The 24,445-nt window shown below is 42.6% G+C and overlaps 1 protein-coding gene across 1 annotated transcript in view; it reads left to right on the plus strand.

Annotated features, from left to right (window-relative positions):
• LOC138249474 (vomeronasal type-2 receptor 26-like) overlaps positions 1–24,445 on the plus strand; it is a 206,640-nt gene that overhangs the window by 53,970 nt on the left and 128,225 nt on the right. Inside the window, exon 5 of the mRNA XM_069203433.1 lies at positions 1,478–1,705. Coding sequence (XP_069059534.1) covers positions 1,478–1,705 — 228 coding nt within the window. The remainder of the gene's footprint in view (positions 1–1,477; positions 1,706–24,445) is intronic.

A 24,445-nucleotide genomic window follows, 5' to 3' on the forward strand; every position in this document is an offset into this window, starting at 1 on the left:
TAGGTTAAAATGCCTTATAACTTAAAAAAATACTCACACTCCTTACCTTTACTCACTAAAAGGATCATCTACACAACATAATCTCTAATCCTGCAAAATTTCATGAAAATCCGACTTGGCGTTTGGCCGGGTCTCACATATACAAAATCTGTGGAAAATGTATTGGGGGCAAAATGTGTTTTAAGAACCCCATTTTTTCTTTACACCCCCTTGACCAGTCACAGTAATATTTTGCATCATCTGCCAAAGTAGAAAGAGGATAAAGTCTGCAAAGTTTCATGGCGAGTCATCAAGGAGATGCAAAGTTATTAGTGGGCAAACATCTGAGGAATTCTTATTTATGGTAAACCTGATTCTAGCTATGCATATCATAGGCTAACACTGACTATCCAAATTACTTCTATTTACATTCATAAATTCGATTTAGAATTCGATCTAGATTCATTGTAAGTAGTTTTGATCTATGTCGATATTCTGAAAATCTGCTATGGACACGGCCCCCCTGCACCTACATTAGACACCTCTACACCAGTCCCTCTCAATCATAGACAGTCCATTTCTAATGAGGTGATAGATACCACTGCTTTCTTAATTCATAATTTCCTGTTATGGGAGTAATTACAGGTCCCTTTTTTAAAGTTTTAAAGAAGTGCATATTTCCCTGCCTCTGCTCATTTCCACTTAGAAATCATCTAGTTTGGCAAATCTACCTTGGCAAATGTGGATCATAGTCCATTTTATTACAGTAAAAGAACAATGAACATGCGTTGGCAAAGACAGCAGGTCTGGCTTTAATGTGACAATGTATGTAAACTTGCATTCACAAATGCTGTTTACATGTGTTGCATGCAGAAATGTTGTAAATCATCTCTAAGCTTGCCCTATAGACTTAGACAATTCTGAGGGAAAGCAGCAAACATTATTGATTTCTGTCAAGAGTGCATGTAGGGGATAATTTAATGTGACACACTGTGTGGTGATTGAGTTTACTTTTCAGATGTAAAATAGTCCCTCATGAATATTAACTGGAGTATTTCGTGGAAAGCTAACATTATAGAACAAATAGCAATATTCTTCTGGATTGAGCCAAGGCCCATGCGATGTATAGTTTATAGAATTGGTAACAGTACCTCTAGCAGATAGTTGCTGTTGCACTGTCAAGCCCAACAAAAATGTGAGAGAGTATGGATACACAGGATAACAAATTAAACTTTAATAGCTATTTCTGCATAATATATTCATAACTGAGGCGGTTCTGGTGGTCAACTGGACTAATGCGTCCACTACAGGAGTCTAGTTGACCTCTTAGTTATAAGTTCACATCCTACAGGGTCCACTCAGCTTCTCATTCTTCTGAGATACCACTGAGCTGTTTAAAAAAAAAACTATGTGATGTTATGTTATGTCATGTTATGTTATAATCTCAGTGATTATAGTAGTCAATCTGTGTTTGAAATCATATATCTTGTTGTCCCAGATCCTTCACTACCTGAAACACGTGCACTTCAAAACTCCTGTTGGGGATGAACTATACTTTGATGCTAACGGAGATGCCCCCGCCACCTACGACATCCTGAATTTGCAGATTTCTCAGGATGAGGAGTTCCATGTTGTGAAAGTAGGAAAGATAGACCCGAATGTGCAAGAAGGCAAAGGCATCATCCTCAACTCCGGGGCCATCTTGTGGAGAGATGGACTTTCTCAGGTCAGAGTGGAGTAGTGCTTGGAGGGGGCCCTTTGACAGATATCAGCAGAGTGGCTACCATTGAGATCTCTCTACAATTTGCAGTGAAAAGTTCATATAGCAGTGATGCCGCTCGGTTTACCATCTTCCTAAGGTCAACAATATAGGTGACACTGAGCTAAGGCAATGCCATTTTTATTAGTGACAGTGCTTCAAAAGAGTAAACCCATGTGGCACTATATGACCACTGCAGTGTATAACAATGAGTGGCGATTAGCCAATCCCTCTCCAGGGATAGACGTACAAAATGTGCACTCTAATTAAGGGTGTGAGGAGTTTTCCTGTCTTAAACCTGAGTAATTCTTTTAGATATCACGTTTAGTACCTATAGGTCATTAATGTATACACACGTCTATTCACGTGAAGGCTGGAACGTTCACATCAATTTTAATTTTTGCAAGACAGAAAAAATCCCCATCAACCATCCAGATTTAAGAAGTAAGGGAAACATTTTTTTAAAGTTAATTTGTGAGAAAATTCTAAATCCATTTTTAGCTCTAACTAGCAGTCCTGCTGATGCGGAAAGAGCGGCAGATTGGAGGAAACTTCGCAAACTACCAAGGAAAAATAGAAAACTACCAATAATCGGGATGTGTGCAACATTTTGATTGCACTAAAGAAACTTTAGAGACCCCCATCGGTAAAATTAGTGAAATGTGTGAAATTTGCATTATGTAAAATTCTGAAAAATTTGGATGAGGGGAATTTTACACATCTTTTCTCGGTCGATGACTGGCCCAAGCAGACCATGACTGACAGTAGATTGTTTTGATTTTTTTTCTTCTTAGGAGTAATTTTCTACTCAAGAAAGCGACCCTGTTGTTATCATGTTATCATCTGTAGCATTTATATGTGAGGCATACCATAATGTCATCTATTTTGTGCAAAATTAATGGGGAAACAAATTCGCAGTTTTACACGACCCTAGTAATTAAAAAATATCCATGATTACACAAGTAAATTGTCCGAATAATGCAGGGTTTCGATCTAGGGATGACCTGTAACGAATCACACCCCTCTCCCCCCGGTACAAAACCTAAGTTCACACTTTGGGGACCACTCCATCTTAGAGGGGTGCAGTGCTTAAATTGCACTTTTTTTTTTGGAGGGGGGGCTTATTTTTCTGACTCAGGCATATTTACTGCGAGCAAAAGGCACATATGGTAAAGACAGAGGAAGAGAAAAACGAAAAAGCGTCACAATGGGGGGAAGCAGAAAGCTGCAAGAGTGAGCTGAGGGGGCAGGGAGTGGCTGTAAATGGATCAAAGAGGCCCGATATGGCTTCAGGATTACGCCGCCTCAGTATTCTGTGCTCGCACGTTTAATGGCAGGAGCCGCGTGTTTAAGAGGAGGGCTTTGGGCACTGGTGCGTTTTTATATACAAATTATGCACTGGAGTGGTCTCCCCTTTTGCACATTTGCTGACACATGCATTTATTAAGCTCTTATACTGCTGTCTCTTTCTGTAAAATTTGAGAATATTGAGGTCCCAGCAGGAGCCGATTTCCACTCACTCTTTGCAGGACCTCTTTGTTCAAAGGTAGGGGATTTCAATAAACTCCTCCCCTAGTACTGCAGGCGTTTTATTCCCCACCAAATCCTGACTATTCCTGCCAGGCTTATCACTCAAATCTCCTATGTGCAGTTATTCAGGAACTTAACATTGAGCAAAGGGCACAGAATTACAATAAATCACACACCAAGTTTTCGAATTTATAAGTCTAATGCTACTCAAAACGCCACTAAAATAAACTTCATTTGTTACTTAAACCTAATCGTAATGAAACATGAATCTTTGCAGAACTTTACGAACATTAGGTCACAGTGCATTTCACACACAGGCAACTCCAAGTCACACAGGGCTGGACCCAGAAACAAACCTGCCCTGGCCCGCGTTTCCATCCAACTATAAACACAAATAAATCAGTTCATATCGCTGTTTACAAAAACGAATTAAGCTGGACACTTTCATTCATTATTTTCTGTATGAATGTAGGATACATTTCAGCTGCATAAAGCTGGCACAGAGTTTAACATGAACTTGTCCTGCACTCACAAGACATGAAGTCGATTCACCAAGAACAAGCATAGGCAAAACCAATTGGTCAGGCGTTGGCCTCCAGCCTTTTAACAATTCTTGTTTTGTCTTTTCATTGCATTTCATTTTGCAAACCTTTATTGTTCGGGGACCCGCCAGCTGTTCACGAGTTTAAAAAAAAAAACGACTAAAGGCAAAAATAGCTTATTGGTCAGAATGGCACCCATTACCATAGTACTCCCTGGCACTGAAGGAAGGAACTACTTTGTGTGCGGATGTGCTCATTGTGAAAGTGAAGCATGCCATAACTCATAGTGAAGTCAGCCAGTGGCTGAATTGGGCTGATGCCCTGCCCCTTAATGCATGCTTGAATGAGTTGGATAAAAATGAGAAGGGCATAACCGCAGACAAATGGATGCATTGTGGTTGACTTCTGTAAGTAACTATATCATACACCTAATTTTAGTAAAATCAAAAGTTTGTGGGTAACACAGACATAAAAAGCCTATAATTTTGCTATTAGCTGCCAGCTTCTTGAATTTGAGAAAGGAAGGAAGAAGGACAGAAAGAACAAAATAAAGAAAGAAAAAAGAAAGAAAGAGAATGAGAAAGAAAGAGAGAAAGAAGGAAAGAAAAAAAGAGCAAGAAAAAAGGAAAGACAAAAGAAACAAAGTAAAGATGGAGAGAAGAAACAGAGAGAATGTAAAGGGGAAAGAAGAACGAAAAAGAAAAGAAAGAAAGAAAGAGAAAGAAACAAAGTAAAGAAGGAGAAAAGAAAGAAAGAGATGGAAGGAAAGAAAAAATGAAACATGTAAGGAGTATAGAAAGAAGAAAAGAAAGCAGGAAAGAATGAAATCAATAAACAAAGATAGATGGAAGGAAAGACTGAAATATGGAAAGAAGGAAGGCAGAAAAGAAAGAAAAAAGAAAGGAAAGAAAGTAGGAGAGAAAGAAAGAGAGAAAGAAAGCAAGAAAGAAAAGAGGAAAGAAGAAAAGCAAGAAAAAAGGAAGGAAATAATACAATAAGGAAACAAAGCAAGAAAGTTTGAAAAACATGACAGAAAGAAGGAAAGAAACAATAAAAGAAAGGAAAGAAACAATGAAAGAAGAAAGGAAATGTAGAACGAGAAAGAAAGAAAAGGAAAGAGAGAAAGGAAGTAAGAAGGAAAGAAAGAAAGAAAAAGGAGATAAAACTAATGAAGGTGAGAAGGAAATAAAAGGGCAAGAAGGAAATAAACAAAGAGAAGGAATAAGGAAAGAATGAATGAATGAAAGAATTCAATAAATACATTTAAAAAAAGTGTTACAAGTGCTGCAAATTAAACAAGATAAACGCTGATTTTCTTTCTGGGCAAAGTTTATTAGAGAACCGCTGGTTAAATTGAGTCCAGAATAAACTTGTTCTGAAGAACTGTCTGCTTCTGAATTCACATGTATAACACTGAGGATAACTTAATACAGGGTGCAATGCAATCCCTTACACTGTGAAACACCAGCAGTCAGAGAAACAAAAGATACTCCAAAAGGAATTTACAACAGGATTGGCAGGGGTCAGGATCTGATAAAGCATAAACTGTGGTCTATGCTCACATCTGGTAGGAAAGTCCTGCTTCCACCTGAGGCTTTAAACAGAAAGGAAACAGTAAAGCAATTATGAAGTAAAAAAAAAAACATGCACTGAAAGGAACTAAAGAGCTAAATGCAGTCTCTCAAAGTGAAGTTAACCAGTGGGTGTAAAGACTGACCCTTTGCCCCATGCTGAATGCTGGAGAGGGTGGAAGCTAAATGTGCACGACACAACAATCAACCAGGGGATGAAGAAAGGTGGCTAAAAGCTTCTTTAAGTATATTATACACATAATTTTAGTAATTTCCAAAGGCCTTGTTCAACACCAGACCTAAACCTAAAACTGTTTGGTGCCTGTTGATTGCATGTGTTCTGATATTTGCCTAGTCTGGTTTAAAGGTGTGCTGTTGTAATTTCTGACCCTAAGGCACAGATTTAAGAAAAAAGGCGCTTCATGTTGTGATGTGCCACTTTTCTTGCGCCCCTCTATGCCCCATTAATGTCACAATATGTGTGCTGTATTTAAGATATGGCACACCATGGCAGTATTAGAAACAATAGTGTCAACATTTTTGATGCTATTTTGGCGCTTTGCGCCACTAGCGTCAAAAATTCTGACGCTAGTGGAGCAAGGAGGCCCATTGATTCCAATGGGTGCGTCAAAAAATGACACAAAAAATGGCGCAATGAAATCTTGTAGATTTAATTGTGCCATTTTTGTGGGCCTCCTTGCGCCGGAACGCCCGCTTTGCATACATTATGCATGGCGCATGCATAATGTGGTGCAAAGGGTCGCAAAGTGGTGCAATCCATGCATTATGCCACTTTGTAGCTATGGTGCTGTGCTTTTGGCAATCTAACGCCACATTAGCATAAGAAAAATGACCCTAATGTGGCATTAAATGGCGCAAGGCCATCCTTCAATGTGGGCCTAAGTGTTTTAGTGATGACCCAGCTTATTTCTGAGGGAAATAGTCAGTTGTCCTGTTCTGGACACCAGCAGTTGGAATCATGAGTCACCAGCTCGGCCAGCACAGGACCTACAGGAAAGCAGTCAGACAGCCCTCAGTAAAAGACAGAATTATTCCTTCTCAGACGGACAGAATAATTGACAAAGATTGATGGACCAAGGCTGATTATTCAGCTTGACTGACTAACTGATCATGATTGACTGACCCAGGTTCACTGCCTTCAAACTTGCTTCTCCCTGTCCAGTTATAGTATTCTGCCAGTCTCAAGCTAGGGTAGGAATTTATTGAATGAAGGATTTTTCTGGTCACTTGGAGCACTAGAGGTTTAAAAATGAAATAATACAATAGGTCTAATTCACTTCTTGGCAAACATTACCCTGAAAGAAACACTGGCAACACTTGGCTTGGAAACAAAACCGAGCTTGTTCTTTTCAGACATTTGTCTTTTGGTGTCTTAACACCAGGCACCTTGACAACAGTAGAAATAAGATAACAACAAAAAAACCTTGTTGAGAGTCTTCATTTTAGGGAACAATTATTTACAATACAGAGGATGCAGGTGCAGGTGCAGATGCACATTCTTTCAATCTTTTTTATGATCAAAAGGTCAGATGTGAATACACAAAGGCTATTTTATGTCTATGTTCAGAAAATATTCCCAGACCACTGTGTATCAACTTATGCAACTTTGTAAGACACTGCTTGCTTTGGCAGCATTAGTAATGCAAGGAGAGTTTCCAAGAGCACAGTGCCTGGTCTTGTTCCTTTACAATACACAGCATTTTAGGCTACAAAGCAATTTACATGACTACTATGTCAAATCAAAATGTCTTATGTCACTTACATGTATATGTATAACTCTACATATGCATTTTGTAATATCTGGATCATTGCTACAGCACATAATTGCAAATCGGTTCCGGTGCAAACAGGCCTGTTTGCGGTCATGAAGAGCCCAAAACCTTGAATGTAAGAGCTCAAGAGCCGTCAAGGGTCCAGGACCTGGCAGGCACCTCTTAGGAGTCAGTAACTCACTAAAGACGGGTCCAGGAACTGTTGGAAAGCCTGTTATGTCCCTGAGGCTAAGATCGGTAGGCCAGCAGACTACCCCCTTTGAGTCTCTCTGGGGTCCTAGGTTCAAGATGGAATTACAGGTCCAGTTCTTCTTGCCCAGGCAAGAGGCAAGCACGAAACAGGTCAGCAGAGTGGGGCAGCAGTTCCTTGTAGAGCAGCCATCCAGCAGAATGGCAGTCTTTGTAGCAGCACAGCAGTCCTTCTTCCTGGCAGTGTATCCACAGGTCCAGAAGTGTACTGAAGTTGTGTGTCAGAGGTCCTTCTTTCATACACAGTTGTGCCATTGAAGTGGGGAGAAGGTGCTAGAGGCATACCTTTGAAGTGCACAGATGCACTGCCTTCCTGGCCCTGGCTTTAGACTAACTACAGGGGGTATGCAGCCCTTTGTGTGGAGACAGGACACAGCCTTTTCATGTGTAAGTGAGGCTGGGCCCAGCTTCTCTCTCTCATCCTGTCAGTGATAGCCCATCCAGTCACACCCAAGCATCCATTGTGTTTGGCTGTCTAAGAGGAATGCAAGAAGCCAAACTGCCAACTACATCAACTCATGTGACCAGAGACAGGCTGCAAGCACCAAATGTCTAAGGCAAGAAAATGCCAACTTTCTAAAAGTGGCACTTTCAGAATTGTAATTTAAAATATGATTTCACCATAAATTAGGGTTTTAAATTAGGATTCCAAAGACACCAAACATGATCCAATCATTTCTTCCCATTTGGAAATGACACATATAAAATGTAATAAGGCAACTCCAATGTTATCCTATGGGAAAGATAGGCCTTGCAGTAGTGAAAATGAATTTAGGAGTTTTTCACTTCCAGGACATGTAAAACTTAAAAATACTTGTCCTACCTTTTAAAGACATGGCACCATGCCCTTTGGGCTGTCCAGAGTCTACCCTGGGTATGACTTATACAGTATAAAAAAAGAAGGTTTGGGCCTGGCAACAGGTTAATTGTGTCAAGTCGAAATGGCAGTTTAAATGGAACACATGCTCTGCAATGTCAGGCCCGAAACATGCTTAAAGGGCTACTTAAATGGGTGGCACAATCAGTGCTGCAGGCCCATTAATAGCACTTACTTTACATGGCCTGGGCACATGTAGTGCACTTAACTAGGGACTTAGAAGTAAATTAAGTATGCCAATTGGGTATGAGCCAATTTTACCTTGTTCTAAGCAGAGACCACATGCACTTTAGAACTGGTTAGCTGTGGTAAACTGCTCAGAGTCCTAAGGTAGCAAAAATGAAGTCATCAAAAACAGAAGGCCTGAAGGCAAAACGTTAGAGGAAAACCATGCCAAGGATGCCAGGTATAAATAAAAGGATTAACTTTGAGTCTGCCTCCGAGGCAAAGGGAAAAAGATGTGGCACAAAATCAAATGGCAAAGTGTTGTGCATTCAGCCTTCATGAAATAAACCAAAATGTCTGGCATATATCCCAGAAAAGGCACTTTTTATAGTTTCACAGGAGTAGACAATCATGCCCTCGACATAACATGACGTGGTAACATATGACTGAACTAATAAAGCTTCATGACACAAACCAATCAACATTGTAAAAATTGTGTTACATAAAGCAGGCTACTCTAGAGACCACCCAAATAAATGATTAATAAATACTAGGGTGGACGGAACTTGCGGAGTTTCACTCCACCAAATTCTGGAGAGTTGCATGAAAACTCCACGAGATTCTGTAGAGTTTCACGAACAAGTGGAAATTGTCACTTTGCACTGATTTTAACCACTAACAACTTGTTCTGCGCTGAAAAATCAGCACGAACGGCATCATGTGGTGCGCTGGTGAGTGCTGCTGCTCTAGTTGATTTTGCTGCAACTTGAGTAGATTTTCTACTCGAGTGGCAGCTTTCGCACCACAAATGGTAATGAAAGCCCGCAACCTTTCTTGGTGAGAAAATCTTGCCACGTGCCCTCCTAGCACCGGGAAATTGCGCTAGGGCCACCATTTCTTCCCCGCGCTCCTCAACTTACTGTTGGCGAGCTGCGAGAAAAAACTCCACCATGTGGGGGTTGGCAGAATTTGGCTGCAACTCCGACAGAGTGGAATTTATCACCCATTCCTAATTATTACCCCCTTTACCCTACAAACAAATTAAATGACATTGTGTGATTGAAGAATAAACCATTTAAAAATGAATGGACAAACAGATGTGACTGCAGACAGCAACAGACCTGATTCTGCAACATATAAGAACATCTCTGGCAGGCTTCATCTGAAGCAGATTAATTGATACAGTTCAAATAAACATCACCACAGATATAGATCCTATTTCATCTATTTTATGAAAAGGAAAAACATAAAAAGAAAAGGAAAGCCTGCAAGTGGTGCAACTATTAAAACCCATCTTATTTCATCTGTCAGTGCAACCAGAACAATAGGCCAAGTGAATTCGTTTGGCAACTTAGATTTGCTACCTTACAGCCATAAAAATACACATACATTTTTAACTTACAAATCTTCTCTCACCTTTGAATGATGTGACCAAAGTGCAGCCATCTCGATTTTTTGTCTTCAAGCTTGCAAAAGAAATGCAGCATGTACCATTCACCTGGCCCTATGTTTGACACCAATTCATTACTGGCCTTTCACTACAAAGTATTGATCACACGTGACATAAACTCTCACAGATGTAAATGGTAGATATGACTGTGATCACAGATATTACTATTATCTATTTTTTAAATTAATTATACACACATTACCTACCTCGGTAGGATGAAAGGCTGGTTCCGCCTCGATGGAACACGTGTATCTCTAGTCATGTTTCGTGCATGGATATTACAGAGGCTTCCTTCTAGTATTTACAGGCCTCTGCCTGACATCATTGAGCCAATGCCTTCCCTGGTAGCACATTCACCATTGTGTCATTCTAAATATTTAAAAAGTATTAAAAAAAATATAAACCCCAGTCTCTATATATGCACTGAAATACAATGCACATGGAGCAAGGTTAGGGATGCCACAGGAAATACAAACAGATTTACATTTAATGTGCCAATGAGAGATTCTGACACTGTAAATCTGGGTTTTCACCGTCACACACATTGCTTATTCTGCACTGACCCTGGAAGCATTTGCATGTTGGTGCCATGTAAACAACACACTCCATGGTGAGGTTTCATGAAGTATGGCAGTAGGACTACTTATACAACTACAAAATGTTTGGACAGTGTGATACAAAATTATATCTTAAATCCAACCAATCAGTCATTGTTTCAATGGGGATGCCAAGTGTGGTGGAGATGGGTTCAGAGGATGGCAGAGTGGAGGAATAGGAACACAAAAATGCCACCCAACTGTTTCGAATGGCCTGCCAACCAGACGTGTAATAAGTATCTTCTCAGGTAGAGTTTACTGTGAGGATGCACCGTTTTGCAATAGCAGAAATTGCCTTTCTCTTATTTGTGCAAAATAGTACAACTAGGCGCCTTAATTGTGCATAAACATTTTGAAGCCAATTCATAGAAACATCAATAGGATCAAGCCATAAATAATGCAGGAAAAAGCCTAATCCACAAAACTGAATGCAAGTGTAATCTAAGTGGACCTTACCGGTGCTTTATCTAGACAGTCTCTGCATGCATTACACATCTGTAAAATCACCAACAAGCACAATAGTGCAAAAAATAAACATATTAATTGTTTAAGATTACTGCAGTAGTACACTTGGGGTGATAATCTGTGTGCCATGTGGAAACGTAGCTGCCCTCCTATTTGTCTTGTGTTTGTCACCTATAAATCCCAGGTTAACATTCCAATTCATACTTGTAGCTTGTGACATGAAGATCATTTCCATTTTGCTCTTTGGTCCTGTGGTGTGAAAACAGCAGAGTGGGTAGGGAGACACTCAGTTACCTGTGGATAAGTTGAGTTCGACTCTTTTAACACCACAGATCACATATATCTGACATTCATGTGTGTTGGCGTATATGAGGGTAGTCTTTATCACTGGGCATCCACTTCACCTAATTGAGAAAATATGAGTTTTCATTGTCTCATGCATAAAGGTGATAGGCTGATAGAGGTTTGGTCCCACTGGAAGTTCAGTCACAATTGTTAAATGGCATTGTTGACATCTCGTGTTGTGATGGTGATCCTCTGGTGGCGTAGTAGGGTCATTTACATACACTTACATGCACAGTAGATATCTTGGCTTTGTTATGCTCATTGACAATCTTAAGAAGTTGTTTCCTACAGTTGTTGCTGGAGCTGCACTGAAAAGTCACTCGTATGTCATTGTTGTACCATTGTATTTTTTCACAAGCTTGCTCTAGTGGTATCTGGCTTAAATTTCACCATGTTCTTGCTAAGATCTTTATTTTGAAGCTCCAGGGTTGTCATATACCTGAGCTCACAATTTCCTTAGCTCCACGTGTTCCTAAAGTCCTTCTTCATGCAATCTGTTATGTGCCTATCATGTTTAAATCCTAGCAAACTAGGGTTTCATTAATGCGATGGTAACATTGTGTTGGCCAAATTCTTTTTGAAGCTTCGGCATGCTGTTCTTCTAGTGACAAATTTGTTTTTGTATGAGAGTCAATATTGGCTGCTTTGAGGCTGTCCACTCTTTAGGTATATAGGGGCATATTTAAGAAAAATGCCACTGCCAGAGTGCAGCACCACTTTTCTTGTGCCCCTTAGCGCCCTCCTAACGCCACCATGTATGCACTGTATTTAAAATATGGCGCACCATGGATGTAGTTAGGGACTAGTGTCTGAATTTTTGATTCTAGTCCTTTGCTTTGCAAGAAACATTCTCACCCTAATCCTGCAAAGCACCCAGGGGCCCATTGTAAGCAATGGAAGCCTTCTTTTAACGCCCGCTCTGAGCAGGCACATTGCGCAACTTTGTAAATATGGCACAGCATTTTTGGCCCTAACGCCACATGAGCATAAAAATATGATGCTAATGTGGCGATGGAATGGTGGTCGGGGCTCTCAAATATGCCCCATATTGTTCTGTTGAGTCAGGTTCATTTCGAGGGTCCTTTTTTTGCAGCAGTTATTTGTCGAAGATCATGCCGAAGAAAAGATCAGGAGCGCCTGGAGAGGCACACATTAGTGAGGGTAAAGAAGGATACAACAAAGATGAAGAGGAAACAGCTTTGGTCATTATTGTAGAAAGTACAAACACCAGCTCTCTGTTTAGGTGCTCCCGGCTTCAGTAGTTAAACCCCCCCACCCCCCAGGAAACCAAAAGAGGGACTTTGGGGGGCAGGGCCGGACTGGGAACCCAAAGCAGCCCTAGCAATTTTATCAGACCAGCCCCCAGGCTGGTGGGCGGGGATGTGGGCAGGCGAGGAGGGGTGCGGGGGAAGAGTGTGAAGCACTGCTGATTATGTTACTGGGGGCCGAGCTTGCAGCACTGCTGCAAAACCGCCCCCCACCAGTTCAAATCCGGCCCCCACCCTTCCAGCCCACCGGGAAAACACCTGGTGGCCGTTATGGCCAGTCTGGCCCTGTTGAGGGGTGGGGTGGAGTAGGAGAGGGAGGGGGCCTTGTGGCATGAGGTAGGCACAAAGAAATGCCAACAGCGGCATGCACATATAATACCACCAAAAGTCAGCTAGACGTCCCCATGTTTACGTGGCCTTGTGCTCTATTCGCCAGCATGCTTCATTTCACCACATTCCAGGCAAAGGGTTCAGTTGGAGGTGCCCGAGATGGCTTTAAAAATGTGAGATTGATCATTCATATTATAAGTGATTTCTTCTTAGCCTGCAATGCGATATAGTCAGGGCCACTGGAATTATGCATAAGTGGAAGGCCAAATTATGCAGCAGGGTTGAGCACATAATGCAGCAAGAAAAGGCAAATTATGTGCCACATATTGTGACAGTATTACTTAATTATTTTGTCAATTTTAAAAACTTGTTAATACTGTCTGGGCATTAGTTGCACCTCCGTAGTACCAGTTTAACACCCAAAGATAGCAGTAAGATACGGAAAGGTGACCACTCAACTTTTGCAAATGACCTTCCACTGCGCAGCATCGCGTAACTGCATTTTTAGTAACTTTTGAACTGTTTGAGCTAGAAACAAGTTTTTTTTGTTAATACCTGCAGATTATGCAGCAGATGACTGATTATGTGGCAAATGTGGCAAATGTAAAAATATACGAAAATAGCAGCGACTGCACAATCGCATAATTCCAGTGACCCTGGATAGAGCACAAGGAGCCATTCAGTTAGTGAGGGGAGGGTGGGCTGTCAGCAGTGGCTGAGTATGCAGAGTTTGGCTGTGGTGAGTGAGGTGGCAAGCCATCACCAGTTGTGGAAAGTCATGTCATAGTCTGGAGGGTGTTATGTCATTGTAGCTGATTCTAAATGAGTGCCCATTAGCGTGTAATGTCTAGGCAGGTCCACAAAACAGAATATGGTGCAGGTCACAGCGAGTGGCAAAACACTGCCAACAGAGTTCATGGTGTAGAAGTTTTTCCCTATGAAGTTTCCAGGGGGTCCAGTACTAATCTTGCAGAATATTAAAATAAAGCAATTTCAGCCGGGATCCCTGAGGGCGTTGTCATGATCAAGAAGTAGTGATGTCCAGTCTTCCAGAGAGTCTGCATTTCCCAGGAGAGGCTGCCAGTGGAGTCTGGTAGTGGAGAGGGATAGGAGAGAGTGTGGTCCTTTAATGAGAACCACAGAGAGGCCAGAAATAATCCCCTATGTCTGCCGAAGGCCCAAATACACTCATTTATGGGAGGCGGGATAGCTCCATTGACTGTGTGGGCTACGGACTGCATGGATGCAATGAGACAGTTGGTGATAATGCCAGGAGGAGTCCTCTGGTTGGAGCCTGAATTTTATTCACACAAGGTTGAAAGATTTAAGCCTTCCGTCTTTTGGGATGTGGTGAGGCACTGTATGCTGCTGGCATTCCAGGTCGTCCAGTAGAACTGAATGCGATGTGAAGGGTAGAGTTGTGCCGGAGGAGGGCCTTTTGGTTTAAGTAGAGAGACACTCCCATTAGGTGGTGTGTCTCTCATCAGGCCCAGGCTTTCACTGCCATGATTGGGTTTGGAGCCAATCTTGGATCCTTGGCTGGGAGGTAGGGGAGCAGCAACAAAGTCGCTGATGAGAGAAGGTGTTGTTCCAGGCATGCCCAGAATAGGGCTTCCCAGTCGACGTGCAAATGAACCATGACTTGGGATAGATGAAATGCCAGACTGTTGGAGGCGAGATGGGGAAGTCTAAGGCCCCGGCCATTGTATCAGCCCAGAGTCAGGAACCTCAGATGAAAGGCTTCCACCAACTCCAAATGTATGACTGGATGTTAGCCTTGATGCATGCTAGTAGCATTTTGGCTACCCACATGGGCAGTATGCCAAAGATATTTTGAAATCGGGGGGCTGTGGTAATTTTCACCATTTGCACTCTCCCCTACAAAGACAGATTAAGGTGAGACCACTTCAGGACGTCCTGCCATGTTCATTCCAGGAAGGGGAGAAGATTGTCATCAACAATGGATGGAATGCTTCTCTTGACCGGGATGCCCAGGTAATGAAGTCTGCTTGGCACCCAATTCATGTTATAACCATGGATGCAAGTGGTGGTGGTGGCTCTTGACACAGGGAGGGCCTCACTGTTTGTCCAATTAACAATATGGCCCGACAGCCCTGAGAAGACCTCGATGATAGATATGACTGCTGCTATTGAGGAGTGTGGTTCGGACAAAAGGAGCAGGATGTAATCTCTGTAGAGCAAGATCCTGACCTCTACATCTTCTGTGGAGATCCCATGCATCTCCAGCAATCTGAAAATGAGTGCTGATAGCGGTTCGAGTTCGAGGAAGAAGGCCCTTGTCAGTTGGGGCATGAGGATGTCTATTCAGCTTTTGGAAAACTCGGCAGGCAACATGTCTTCCTCTGAGGATTTATAGGTGGGGAGCCCTGATATGGTGCCAGCCACCACTTCTTCCATGAACACCCCTAAAGGACTGCTCAGCTCTCGTCATTAAGAGTTGGAAGATGTAAAGCTGTCAAAATGTGCTCAATCTGGTTGGGGGTGGCGCACAGCTCTGATGAGTGTAGGCCGAGTAGTAGGCTCCAAAGCAGCCCACTATGTCTCTAGGGTGTACCAGTAGATGCCCCAAGGCATCCCCAATTGCTGCTATGGTGAGCTGGGATTCCTGCTGCTGCAAATTAGCAGCCAGTAGTCTGCCACCTTTTCCCTATGGTTGTATGGATGCCAGAGGAGTTAAGCCAAGGCCTTCTCAGCCTCTGCTGTTAAGAAAGAGTTCAACTGAATCTATGCACGATCTAATTGGGTCTGCAATGTTTGCATAAGGTTCACTGTGTGACAGGCCATGAGGGATTGCACCTTGGCCTCCTGCGCCTTAAGGTCTGTCTTGGCATTGCACATTACTAGCACAGAGTCCTGCATCAATTGTCCACTCAGTGTCACCTTGCACGCTACCCATAGTACTCAGCAGGAGCTGACAGAGTCCTGGTTTTTCCGTGAAGTACTGAGGTGACGGTGGAGTTCCTCCTTGCCCTTCAGGCATTTATTTATTAATGCTTTCATCCTCCATGGGGTTGGGGGCAGGTGAGTGTTCACCAGCTAAAAATCGAGGCAGACCAGGAAGTATTCAGCAATACCCCCTTCCGGTGTATCACAGTGTGTAACTTGAGGAATTAAACCTCCTCTCAATAAGAAGTAGTTAATACAGGGTTCAGGAGAAGAAACTGTAGTCCTTATCGGACAGATGAAGCAGGCACCAGAAATCACAAAGAGCATGGTCGCCAAGAAGATAAAAAAGTAGTGCCCTGTCACGTTTGTTTTGAGCATCTATCCACCCATTCCTGTCTAGGACTGGGTCTAGGGCTAGATTCCAATCAACCTCCCCTCCCCCCCCAGCAAAACTGGTGTCCTCCCAAACCCCGGCAGCAGCCATGAAAGGCAAGTCAGGAAGTGTATTTTATCAGCTGCAGGGGCATAAACTGACCTCAATATCACAGAACACTCCAGTATGCTTAGTTTAGCAAACACCCACCTGGCCTCCACATCCATCCACATCTGGAGAACCTGGAGGGTCAAGGTCTGCCATATTAGTATCACCACTCTGCACATCTTGGAGCAGCCCGTCATGGTGGAGGGCCCCCCTGTGTAATTAACAGCCCAGCTATTGCTGATGATGGCTTGTCTACCAAATTTCAGTTTTGCCCCAGCTTGCCTGACTCCTCCGAGGATAGGTGTGTCTTCTCCACTTAGTGTGAAAATAGTGTAGGACTCTCTCAAGTTTAATATAGTGGGTCAGGCCATTAACGTTCAGGGACACTTGTCATGGGTGCAGATATTCCCAGAGCCGTGGGTAGGGGAAGCAGAAGGCACTCTGATTGAGGTGAACCTATCAAGGACGTGAGCTGCTGAGGCTAACAGGGCACAGGTGCAAGGATGGGCTGATGGAGAAGGAGAAGAAGAAAGATAGAGGCATAAACCAGGGGAGGGGAAAAGACACTAGTAACTTTCAGTCTGAAGCTTGTGCCTGTGCTGAGTGAGGCCAAGCCAGAGCCCATCCTACAGGTTTTCACAGGCAGAGAAGGAGGGTTGTGGTGAGGGGAAGAGAGGTGGTGGGCCATGAAGGTCAGGACGGCTTGCAGGATGTGGCTGTTGTGGGTGAGATAGCCCCTGTGGGGGAGGATCCATACTAAGACTAAGGTGGTGCCCACCACTTCACCCAGGCTTGAGGGTCCCCAGGGTGTGGGCAGCCAGCAAGCTCAGCTCATCTGGCAGGATAGAGTGGTCGCTGGAACTAAGGGGTGAAGGCAATGTTTCCATCCTGTCTTTGGACTCACACTAAAAACAGATTGGAACATACAACAGGCAAAGAGAAAGGATACAATCAGTCATCCATGGTCTCTCCATCTGCCACAGCTGGGTGCTTCAGCAGGTAGCACAATTTGTCTCTGTCCCTGTCCTTATAGAGAGCTTCCATCACCTGATGCAGCCCAGCTCTGTCCTATTCTCTTTTGTGGTTCCACCGCCTCGCTGGAGGCTGCGTTGATGTTGGGGGTGGAGTTACAGGTGGGGAGTGTGTCATCTTGGTTGCGGCCATCCTTGGGGGCTCCTCCAGTGAATCCAAAAATGTTTCTAAGTTGCCATGGGCAGAGAATTCCTGGGTCCCTCCATCAAAAGTCACCTTCATCCTAGCTGGGTGCAGCAGTCCATATTTGAGATCCCCAAGTCTCATCCTAGGGCAGACCACCAGGAGCCTCCTGCACTAGATGTTGGTCACCACTGAGAAGTCCACTGCAAATGAGATCCTGTTTAGGCATGGGCGGAACTCGCAGAGTTCTGCTACCCAGAATTCCACGGACTGCCTAAAGATTCCACCTCACTGAGTGGGTGGGCGGAATTGTGCTCGATCACCCATTTGTGCTGATTGGTGCCAGTAGTGCATTCCATGCTGCAAGGCGAGCTCAAACCACACCACACGATCACATGCACACGTGGCCATTTTGTTTCACCTGTTCTCTGCATGGTGCTGGGACTATTTATTAACCTACCCAGAATCTTTGAAATCCTCCCTCTACCTCACTCATCCACCCTCGGATACCTTTATTATATTAGTGTTTGTATTTGTGTTTGTGTATTTTAAATTTTTTTCTTTTTTTTTTTTTCTTTGACTTTTATACCTTTTCGGTTTTCCCCTTACTTCATCATTTCTTCCTTCCTATTCCTTCCTTTTTCCTATTTCTTATTTTTTCCCCACCAGTGCATGGCAGAGCATGAGCGAGGCGGTACCAGTGTGGCTGCTAACTGAACACCTTGCAATTGCCAGTTCCTTTAAAGGGTGCAGCCCAGCATCATTTTTTCAGAGGTGGAGGTGTCTGCACTTGTTTTTTTTGTGCAGCACCATTTCCCCTCCATGCTGACAGAAGGCGGCAGGCCTAGGAGTGGATACAGCCTACGGAAGCTTCAGGTGCTGTGGGAGGGGGTGCGCCGGTGTGTGTGGAGGAGAACTGGAGTCAGTCGCACCCAGCAGCAGTTGACGCACGGCTAGACCGACATCTTCGACCAGGAGCAGGATCTGCTAGACCTTTTGGGTGTCCAAGTTGCGGGGTTCAGTGAGTATTTATTTGTTGTGTCCTACAATGTTAATACTTTTTTTTCAAATAGCATACTGCTCACACTCAGAGGTAAATTAAGTTTACGTAGCGTTAACAAAATATTATATGATCCAATTTAAGCGTGCCAGGTGCTTGACGCTACCTGCTGTGAGGCACTCGCTTGTGCTGAATCTTTAAGAAGTCATACAGAATCCTCTGTCCTGTCACTAAGATAGGAGTAGTAATAATATCAGTATCTATGTGTTCAAAAGGTACACTGAGTTAGCCCATCAAAGGGGGTGAGAAGCAAAGGTCCAAATGTAGTTTTAGAAATTAGGAATAGGGCTTAGGTTTAGGAAATTAGGAATAGGTCAACTCAGTACTAGTAATGTAGGTGATCTGGTTTAGAAAAGTACGATGTTAATATGCTATTGCGTTTGCCTATGCCTATGAAAATATCTTCTGGGAGATTAACTATACCACTAATGTATCTTCTTTATTTCTTACATCAGCTCCCAAGGTCAAGAAAAGAGCACCAGAGAGTCAGGCCGAGGCTACCACCACCAGTGTTGCCGCGGGTGGAAGTATCACCGCCACCACCAGCGCCGCAATTGTGGCTGACGGCTCTGCTGGTCCCAGTAAGTCCGCCTGTTTTTCTTTTTGCCCTAACCTCTCCCCATTTAGAATAATGTTTCCTTTTTGTTTCTATACTGTGACTGATTTTTTGCAAATCTTCTTTGTTCTATTTAATGTTTGTTAATTGATGTTATCCCTGCATTATCCTCTTTTTCTGTATTTCATGTTTCTGTACCTGACTTCTTCCTGTCTGTACTAATGCTATCTTCTGCTTTGTTATTAATTTTTCCCTCTCACCTACCTTAAATATCCTGTGGACTGGTACTGTAAGACTAAGAGAATAGATTTTAGGTACTCTACTGTGACGATTGCAGACCCAAACAAGCTATTCTTTGCTTGTTTGTTGCAAATGCTTTCTTTTTCTTGCTCATGAGTTCCTGGCCTTTCTAACATTGTCAACCTACAAAATGCCAAAAGTGATACTTTCTGATAGAAGAGAAGATACTGCCAACCAAACTGTAGTGATGTTTTGCAGTTGTATTATTTATTTAAAAAAATAAAAAGTGAAGGCGTATCTGGCATCTAAAATGTGTAATGTTTTTTTTCCAGCCACACAGACCACCAGTGCCGGGGCCAGCGCCAATGCCAATGCCAGTGCACTAGACACTGAGGCAGCTGAAGGGTGAGTCCCAGATTCAGCAAAGATGGGCGGTGGTAAGTCACATTGCTTGGCTATTGACAATTACTAGTATACTCACTGTATTTGTTAAGCTAAGTAGATCCCACATCATTCATGAGCTCCCTACCAGTGGTATTTCGCAACTCATGACCTAGCTGCAGGATGGGTCCATTTGGCACCGCTGTGTTGGCTGTGCAATGTGTGTCTGCTTCAGTTAATGCTGCAATTACAAAGTTTTCAATGCATTTCAAACCAAAATTAAAACAAGGTGTGTTTCCCTTGCAATGCCCACTTGGTCACCTCCTAATACTTAATTCCTTTATTCTTTCCTAAGTTTTGTCCCAGTCTTGCCAAGTGGGTCATATATTTAATGGCTTCCATAATTCCATAATGGATTTAAGCCTGTTCAAATTTTACCCTTTTGACATTCATCAACTTTCAACTACCTTGGCTGACTAAGCCAAAGCTTAGGCACATGATGATCAATGGCACCCCACTATTCTATCGCAAAACCTCTATCTACTCTGCCTTTTCCCTCTAACTTACCCTAGAGTAGGGTAAGTTAAGTTTCTTTTTCTTACTGCCAAGCAAATGTGTTACTTTGAAATAATTTGTGTTTGAGGGTGAGGCCCTGGAGTAAAGTGGGGTTAACTGCCTGTGATTTTGTGTTTTGTGGATGGGATACTCTCTGACGAACGTGTCCAATAAAAATCTACATATCCCGCTCCTTTCCCTGTACTGCAGTGCATCGTTTTTCCCATTGTCTACTTATGGCAGACAAGATATCTATTATCCGCATGTGTTATACGTGACATTTTTGACATATATTATTCATGTGCCTGTTTGGAGTCAGGGAAGAATTGAAAGGCATTTTGAGAAGACCATTGGAATTAAAATAAGAAAATTGTCCATCTCAGCTGCAGCAGCTGAAACTGCAGAGAGTAGTAAAGTGGTGCTCAATGTGCTAGCTAGCATACCTCAATTTAGCACAACAAGAATACTTGTATTAGATAGTGGATGAAGCCTTACTCGTTAATGAGAGTTAATGTATTTATATCTTTCCACACAACATGTCGGTTTGTTTTTTTAGGAAATCCTTTAGAAGAAAAAAAATAACTTTTTTAATGTGGTGTTATGCTGCCTTAATTTCTTTCATCAAGTCATGTGGCATGTGTAGGTAAAATCCTGTCCCTATGAATCTCCTACTCACATTAAAAATTCCAATGGCCCTAGGGGACCAGCAATGTTCTGCTACCATGCCACTATATAATTTTAAACGTGTTTGCCAAGAGTATTGTTTCTAATTTGTCTATTTTTTATTTTTTTCTCTTTCTTGATCTAGTTACTCCTGCTGGTCTACCACCGACACAACAAGAGATAGCAGCCAGGCTGTGGTGGCAAAGGTTGGTGGCAACATGAGTAGAGAAACAACGCTCAAGGTGGAGAAGGGTGAGCCACATGACTCTGTTCGGGGTCCAGTTCTTCCACCTAGTTGCCTGCACCTTCATCATCCAGGCCACATCAACGCCAGCACCACGGCAGCCGCTGGTGCCCATACCACCATTGCTGCACCCTCCTCAGACCGCTTCTTCCAATGCTGCATGGTTCATGAGCTGGCACACTTGGGCCTTCGTATGGCGTGCCTCAAGGCCCAGCAACAAGAAAAGTAGACCCTCATAGAGAATGCCCTCCTTTAAGCCCTTGTTTTATTTTTTGTTTTGGTGAGAGGGACTTCTATTGTGGGTAGAGAGGGTGAGAGTTGGGAAGGGATTTTTTGAACACTTTGGACTTTAGTTTTTTTGGACATTGGTTAGAGACGGGTGATTTGTTTGGGAAGAGGGGTAGACCTGTTGTGGGTAGAGAGGCTGGGTTTTCTACTTTTCTTGAAACTCAAGTTGATAAAGGATTATTCGATGCCTGGAATAGTTTTTTGTGCTTTACTTTTATTTTATACTGCTGATGCAGCATGTATCAGATTATCAAAGTGTGCACCAGTTAGTTGTAGATTGGTATACCCTTGTCCTACTACACTCTATAACTATATTGACCATTGGGGGTATGCTGCTATTGGCTATATTGCCTACGCCAAACTAGACAAACAAGAACTTACTACTTATCTGCAGTAGAAGTTAGTTACTTACTAACTGAGCATGTTCACTTTACTCCATGGTTCTTTTACCTGAATAGATGAAGGAAAGGCTGTTTCCTCTCTTTCTTCCTTACTGTAGGGTTTCTCAAGGTGCTTTTTAGATGGTGGTGGTAGCTCGCTAACTGGGAAGGCATCACAAACGAAGTCCCACTCCCAACTTGGTGAGCTCCAACTGTAGAATTAGTCAAAATGATTGTACATCACAGGCAACTATACTGAAAGAAAAACACAGAGTTAGTGTGTTATACATTTATATTATATCTTTAGAAAGACTGAGATCAGACTACTACCACCATGAACAACAATCAATACCATATATCATAACATAAAGCAGCAATAGTAAATTATTTGGAGCAATGGGGACCATAGAATTTAATGAAAACTAAAGTTACGAAATGCTCAAGTCAGAAAAAGTGTCCTGAAAGTCTGGAGTAGACAAGGTTAAGCGTTTACACAACACAAGGCCTGAATGATGATGTTGATGAATGTTGTTCTTCTACATCTAAAATTTATGGATCTCTTTTATGCATGGTTCTGTTTATCGGGCTGGGGCTGTTTTTTTAATGTAGTGTTATGCTGGCTTAATTCCTTTCATCGAGGCATGTGGCATGTGTAGGTAAAATCATGTCCTTGTGAATCTTCTAATCACATTAAAAATTCTAATGGCCCTACAGGACCAGCAATGTACTGCTACTTTGCCACTATATAATTTTAAACAAGTGTTTGCCCAGAGCATTGTTTACAATTTGTCTTTTTTAACTTTTTTATCTTTCTTGCTATAGCGACTCCTGCTGGTTCATCACCGACACAGCGGGAGATAGCAGCCAGGCTGTGGCGGCAAAGGTTGGAGGCCGCCCAGGCATAGTTGGGTAAGTGGGGCTGGTGTGGGCTGTTGCTCAGGTAATAGAAGATCCTGCAGTGATTAAGTATCACATTGAACCACATCTGCCCCACCAAGTGTGGGATCCATTTGGTGTAAATTAAGTCACACCTCTATAAATCACAAAGCCCGGGGGAAGAGGGTTAGGGGTTTAAAGAATTGATGGGAAAGGGGATTTGGGGAAAGGTGTGAAAAAGACAAACAGTACACAACAAAAACAATATTCATCAGGGTGATGAGCATCACATCATCATCAATCTGTTGTGAAAGGAAATGTAGGTATGAGTATGACCCAGTTCTGTTAATGAATTGCAGACAGTCATTCATCCCTAGAGACGCTTTATATATCTAAATGTTCTGTCATCTAGGTTTGAAAAATAGACATTATGGAGGAGTGAAGTGATCCCACCCAGTTCTAAAAATTATGATTGTTAAAAGAAAAATGATACTGTATTGCCAAATTGGGTGGTGCAACTGCTTTCTTTTCGGATTGTCCATCACTCTTGGGTGCTTGGCTGAACTGGTCCAGTAGGCACGAGTGTTGAGCTTTCACCTTTCGTTTGAGCAGGAGAGAAGAAGGCCTGTGGATTATAAAACAGAAACTGTACTGTGGAGTCAAGGAGAAGGACAGGATCTTCATGAGGAGTGTATCAAGAAGACTTAGAGGCAGAGCAAGAACATAAGAGACATTAAACGCTTGCCAGCAGTGCAGCACACACACACACAGCAGCATTTCCCCAATCAACACACCTCTCTACAGTGCAGAAAGCTAAGTACTAGGCCTCAGATTCATCATCATCATCAATGTTTCCCTTTGAACTCAATAACTTCCTTCTTCTGGCTGCAAATGTTAGTACCACAGCACACATAACAATCTGTTCAATCAACGATGTAGAGATAGTTAACAGCAACGTAAGTAGATGGTATTCTCTATTTTTTATTTTCCATAAATGCATGGATCCAAAATTTAATAAATGGAGGTACAGTCCTTAATGCACTCCGAAATGTGGTATATAATTTAGACAGGCAGCCAACACGTGCTTCGTCACCACAAGTGACTTTTTCAAGGCTAAAGCTTTGTGTAGGCTGAGCAAGCTATATATATGCTATGGAAGTCATGAAATACTGTGTTATTGGAGCAAAAGCGTTTTGGTTACAAGGGTAGACCTGGCTTACTTTTGACGCAGACATGAGCACTTTTCAAACACTTCAGGACTAGCTTTTCAGCGTTTCTTTGAAACTCACATGGAGGCTTTAGCCCACCAATTTAGAGCTACTGCAATCTACATGGTTTGTGATCAACTATAACTGACCTGGTCTGAATTAAGTCTACTATCTACCAATTTGATCTACCCTTATAACCAGAAGGCCTTTGCTCCAATTACACAACATTTCTTCACTTATACAGCATAAGGATTATTTCTCATCACCTGCTCAGGATATACGATGCTTTAGCCTTGAACAAGTCACTTGTGGGGATGAAACATGTGTTGGCAGCCTGTCTAACTGATATACCGCATTTTGGAGTACATTAAGGACTGTACCACCATTTTTTAAACTTTCGATCCATACATTTACGGAAAAAAAATATGGACTACTGTTGATGTGAACTATCTCTACACTGTTAAATGAATGGATTGTTATGTGTGCTGTGGTAATAACACTTGCAATTAGACACAGTGGGCTTACACTCACT

The sequence above is a fragment of the Pleurodeles waltl genome, chromosome 8, assembly GCF_031143425.1.
Source record: "Pleurodeles waltl isolate 20211129_DDA chromosome 8, aPleWal1.hap1.20221129, whole genome shotgun sequence".
Taxonomy (NCBI): Eukaryota; Metazoa; Chordata; class Amphibia; order Caudata; family Salamandridae; genus Pleurodeles; species Pleurodeles waltl.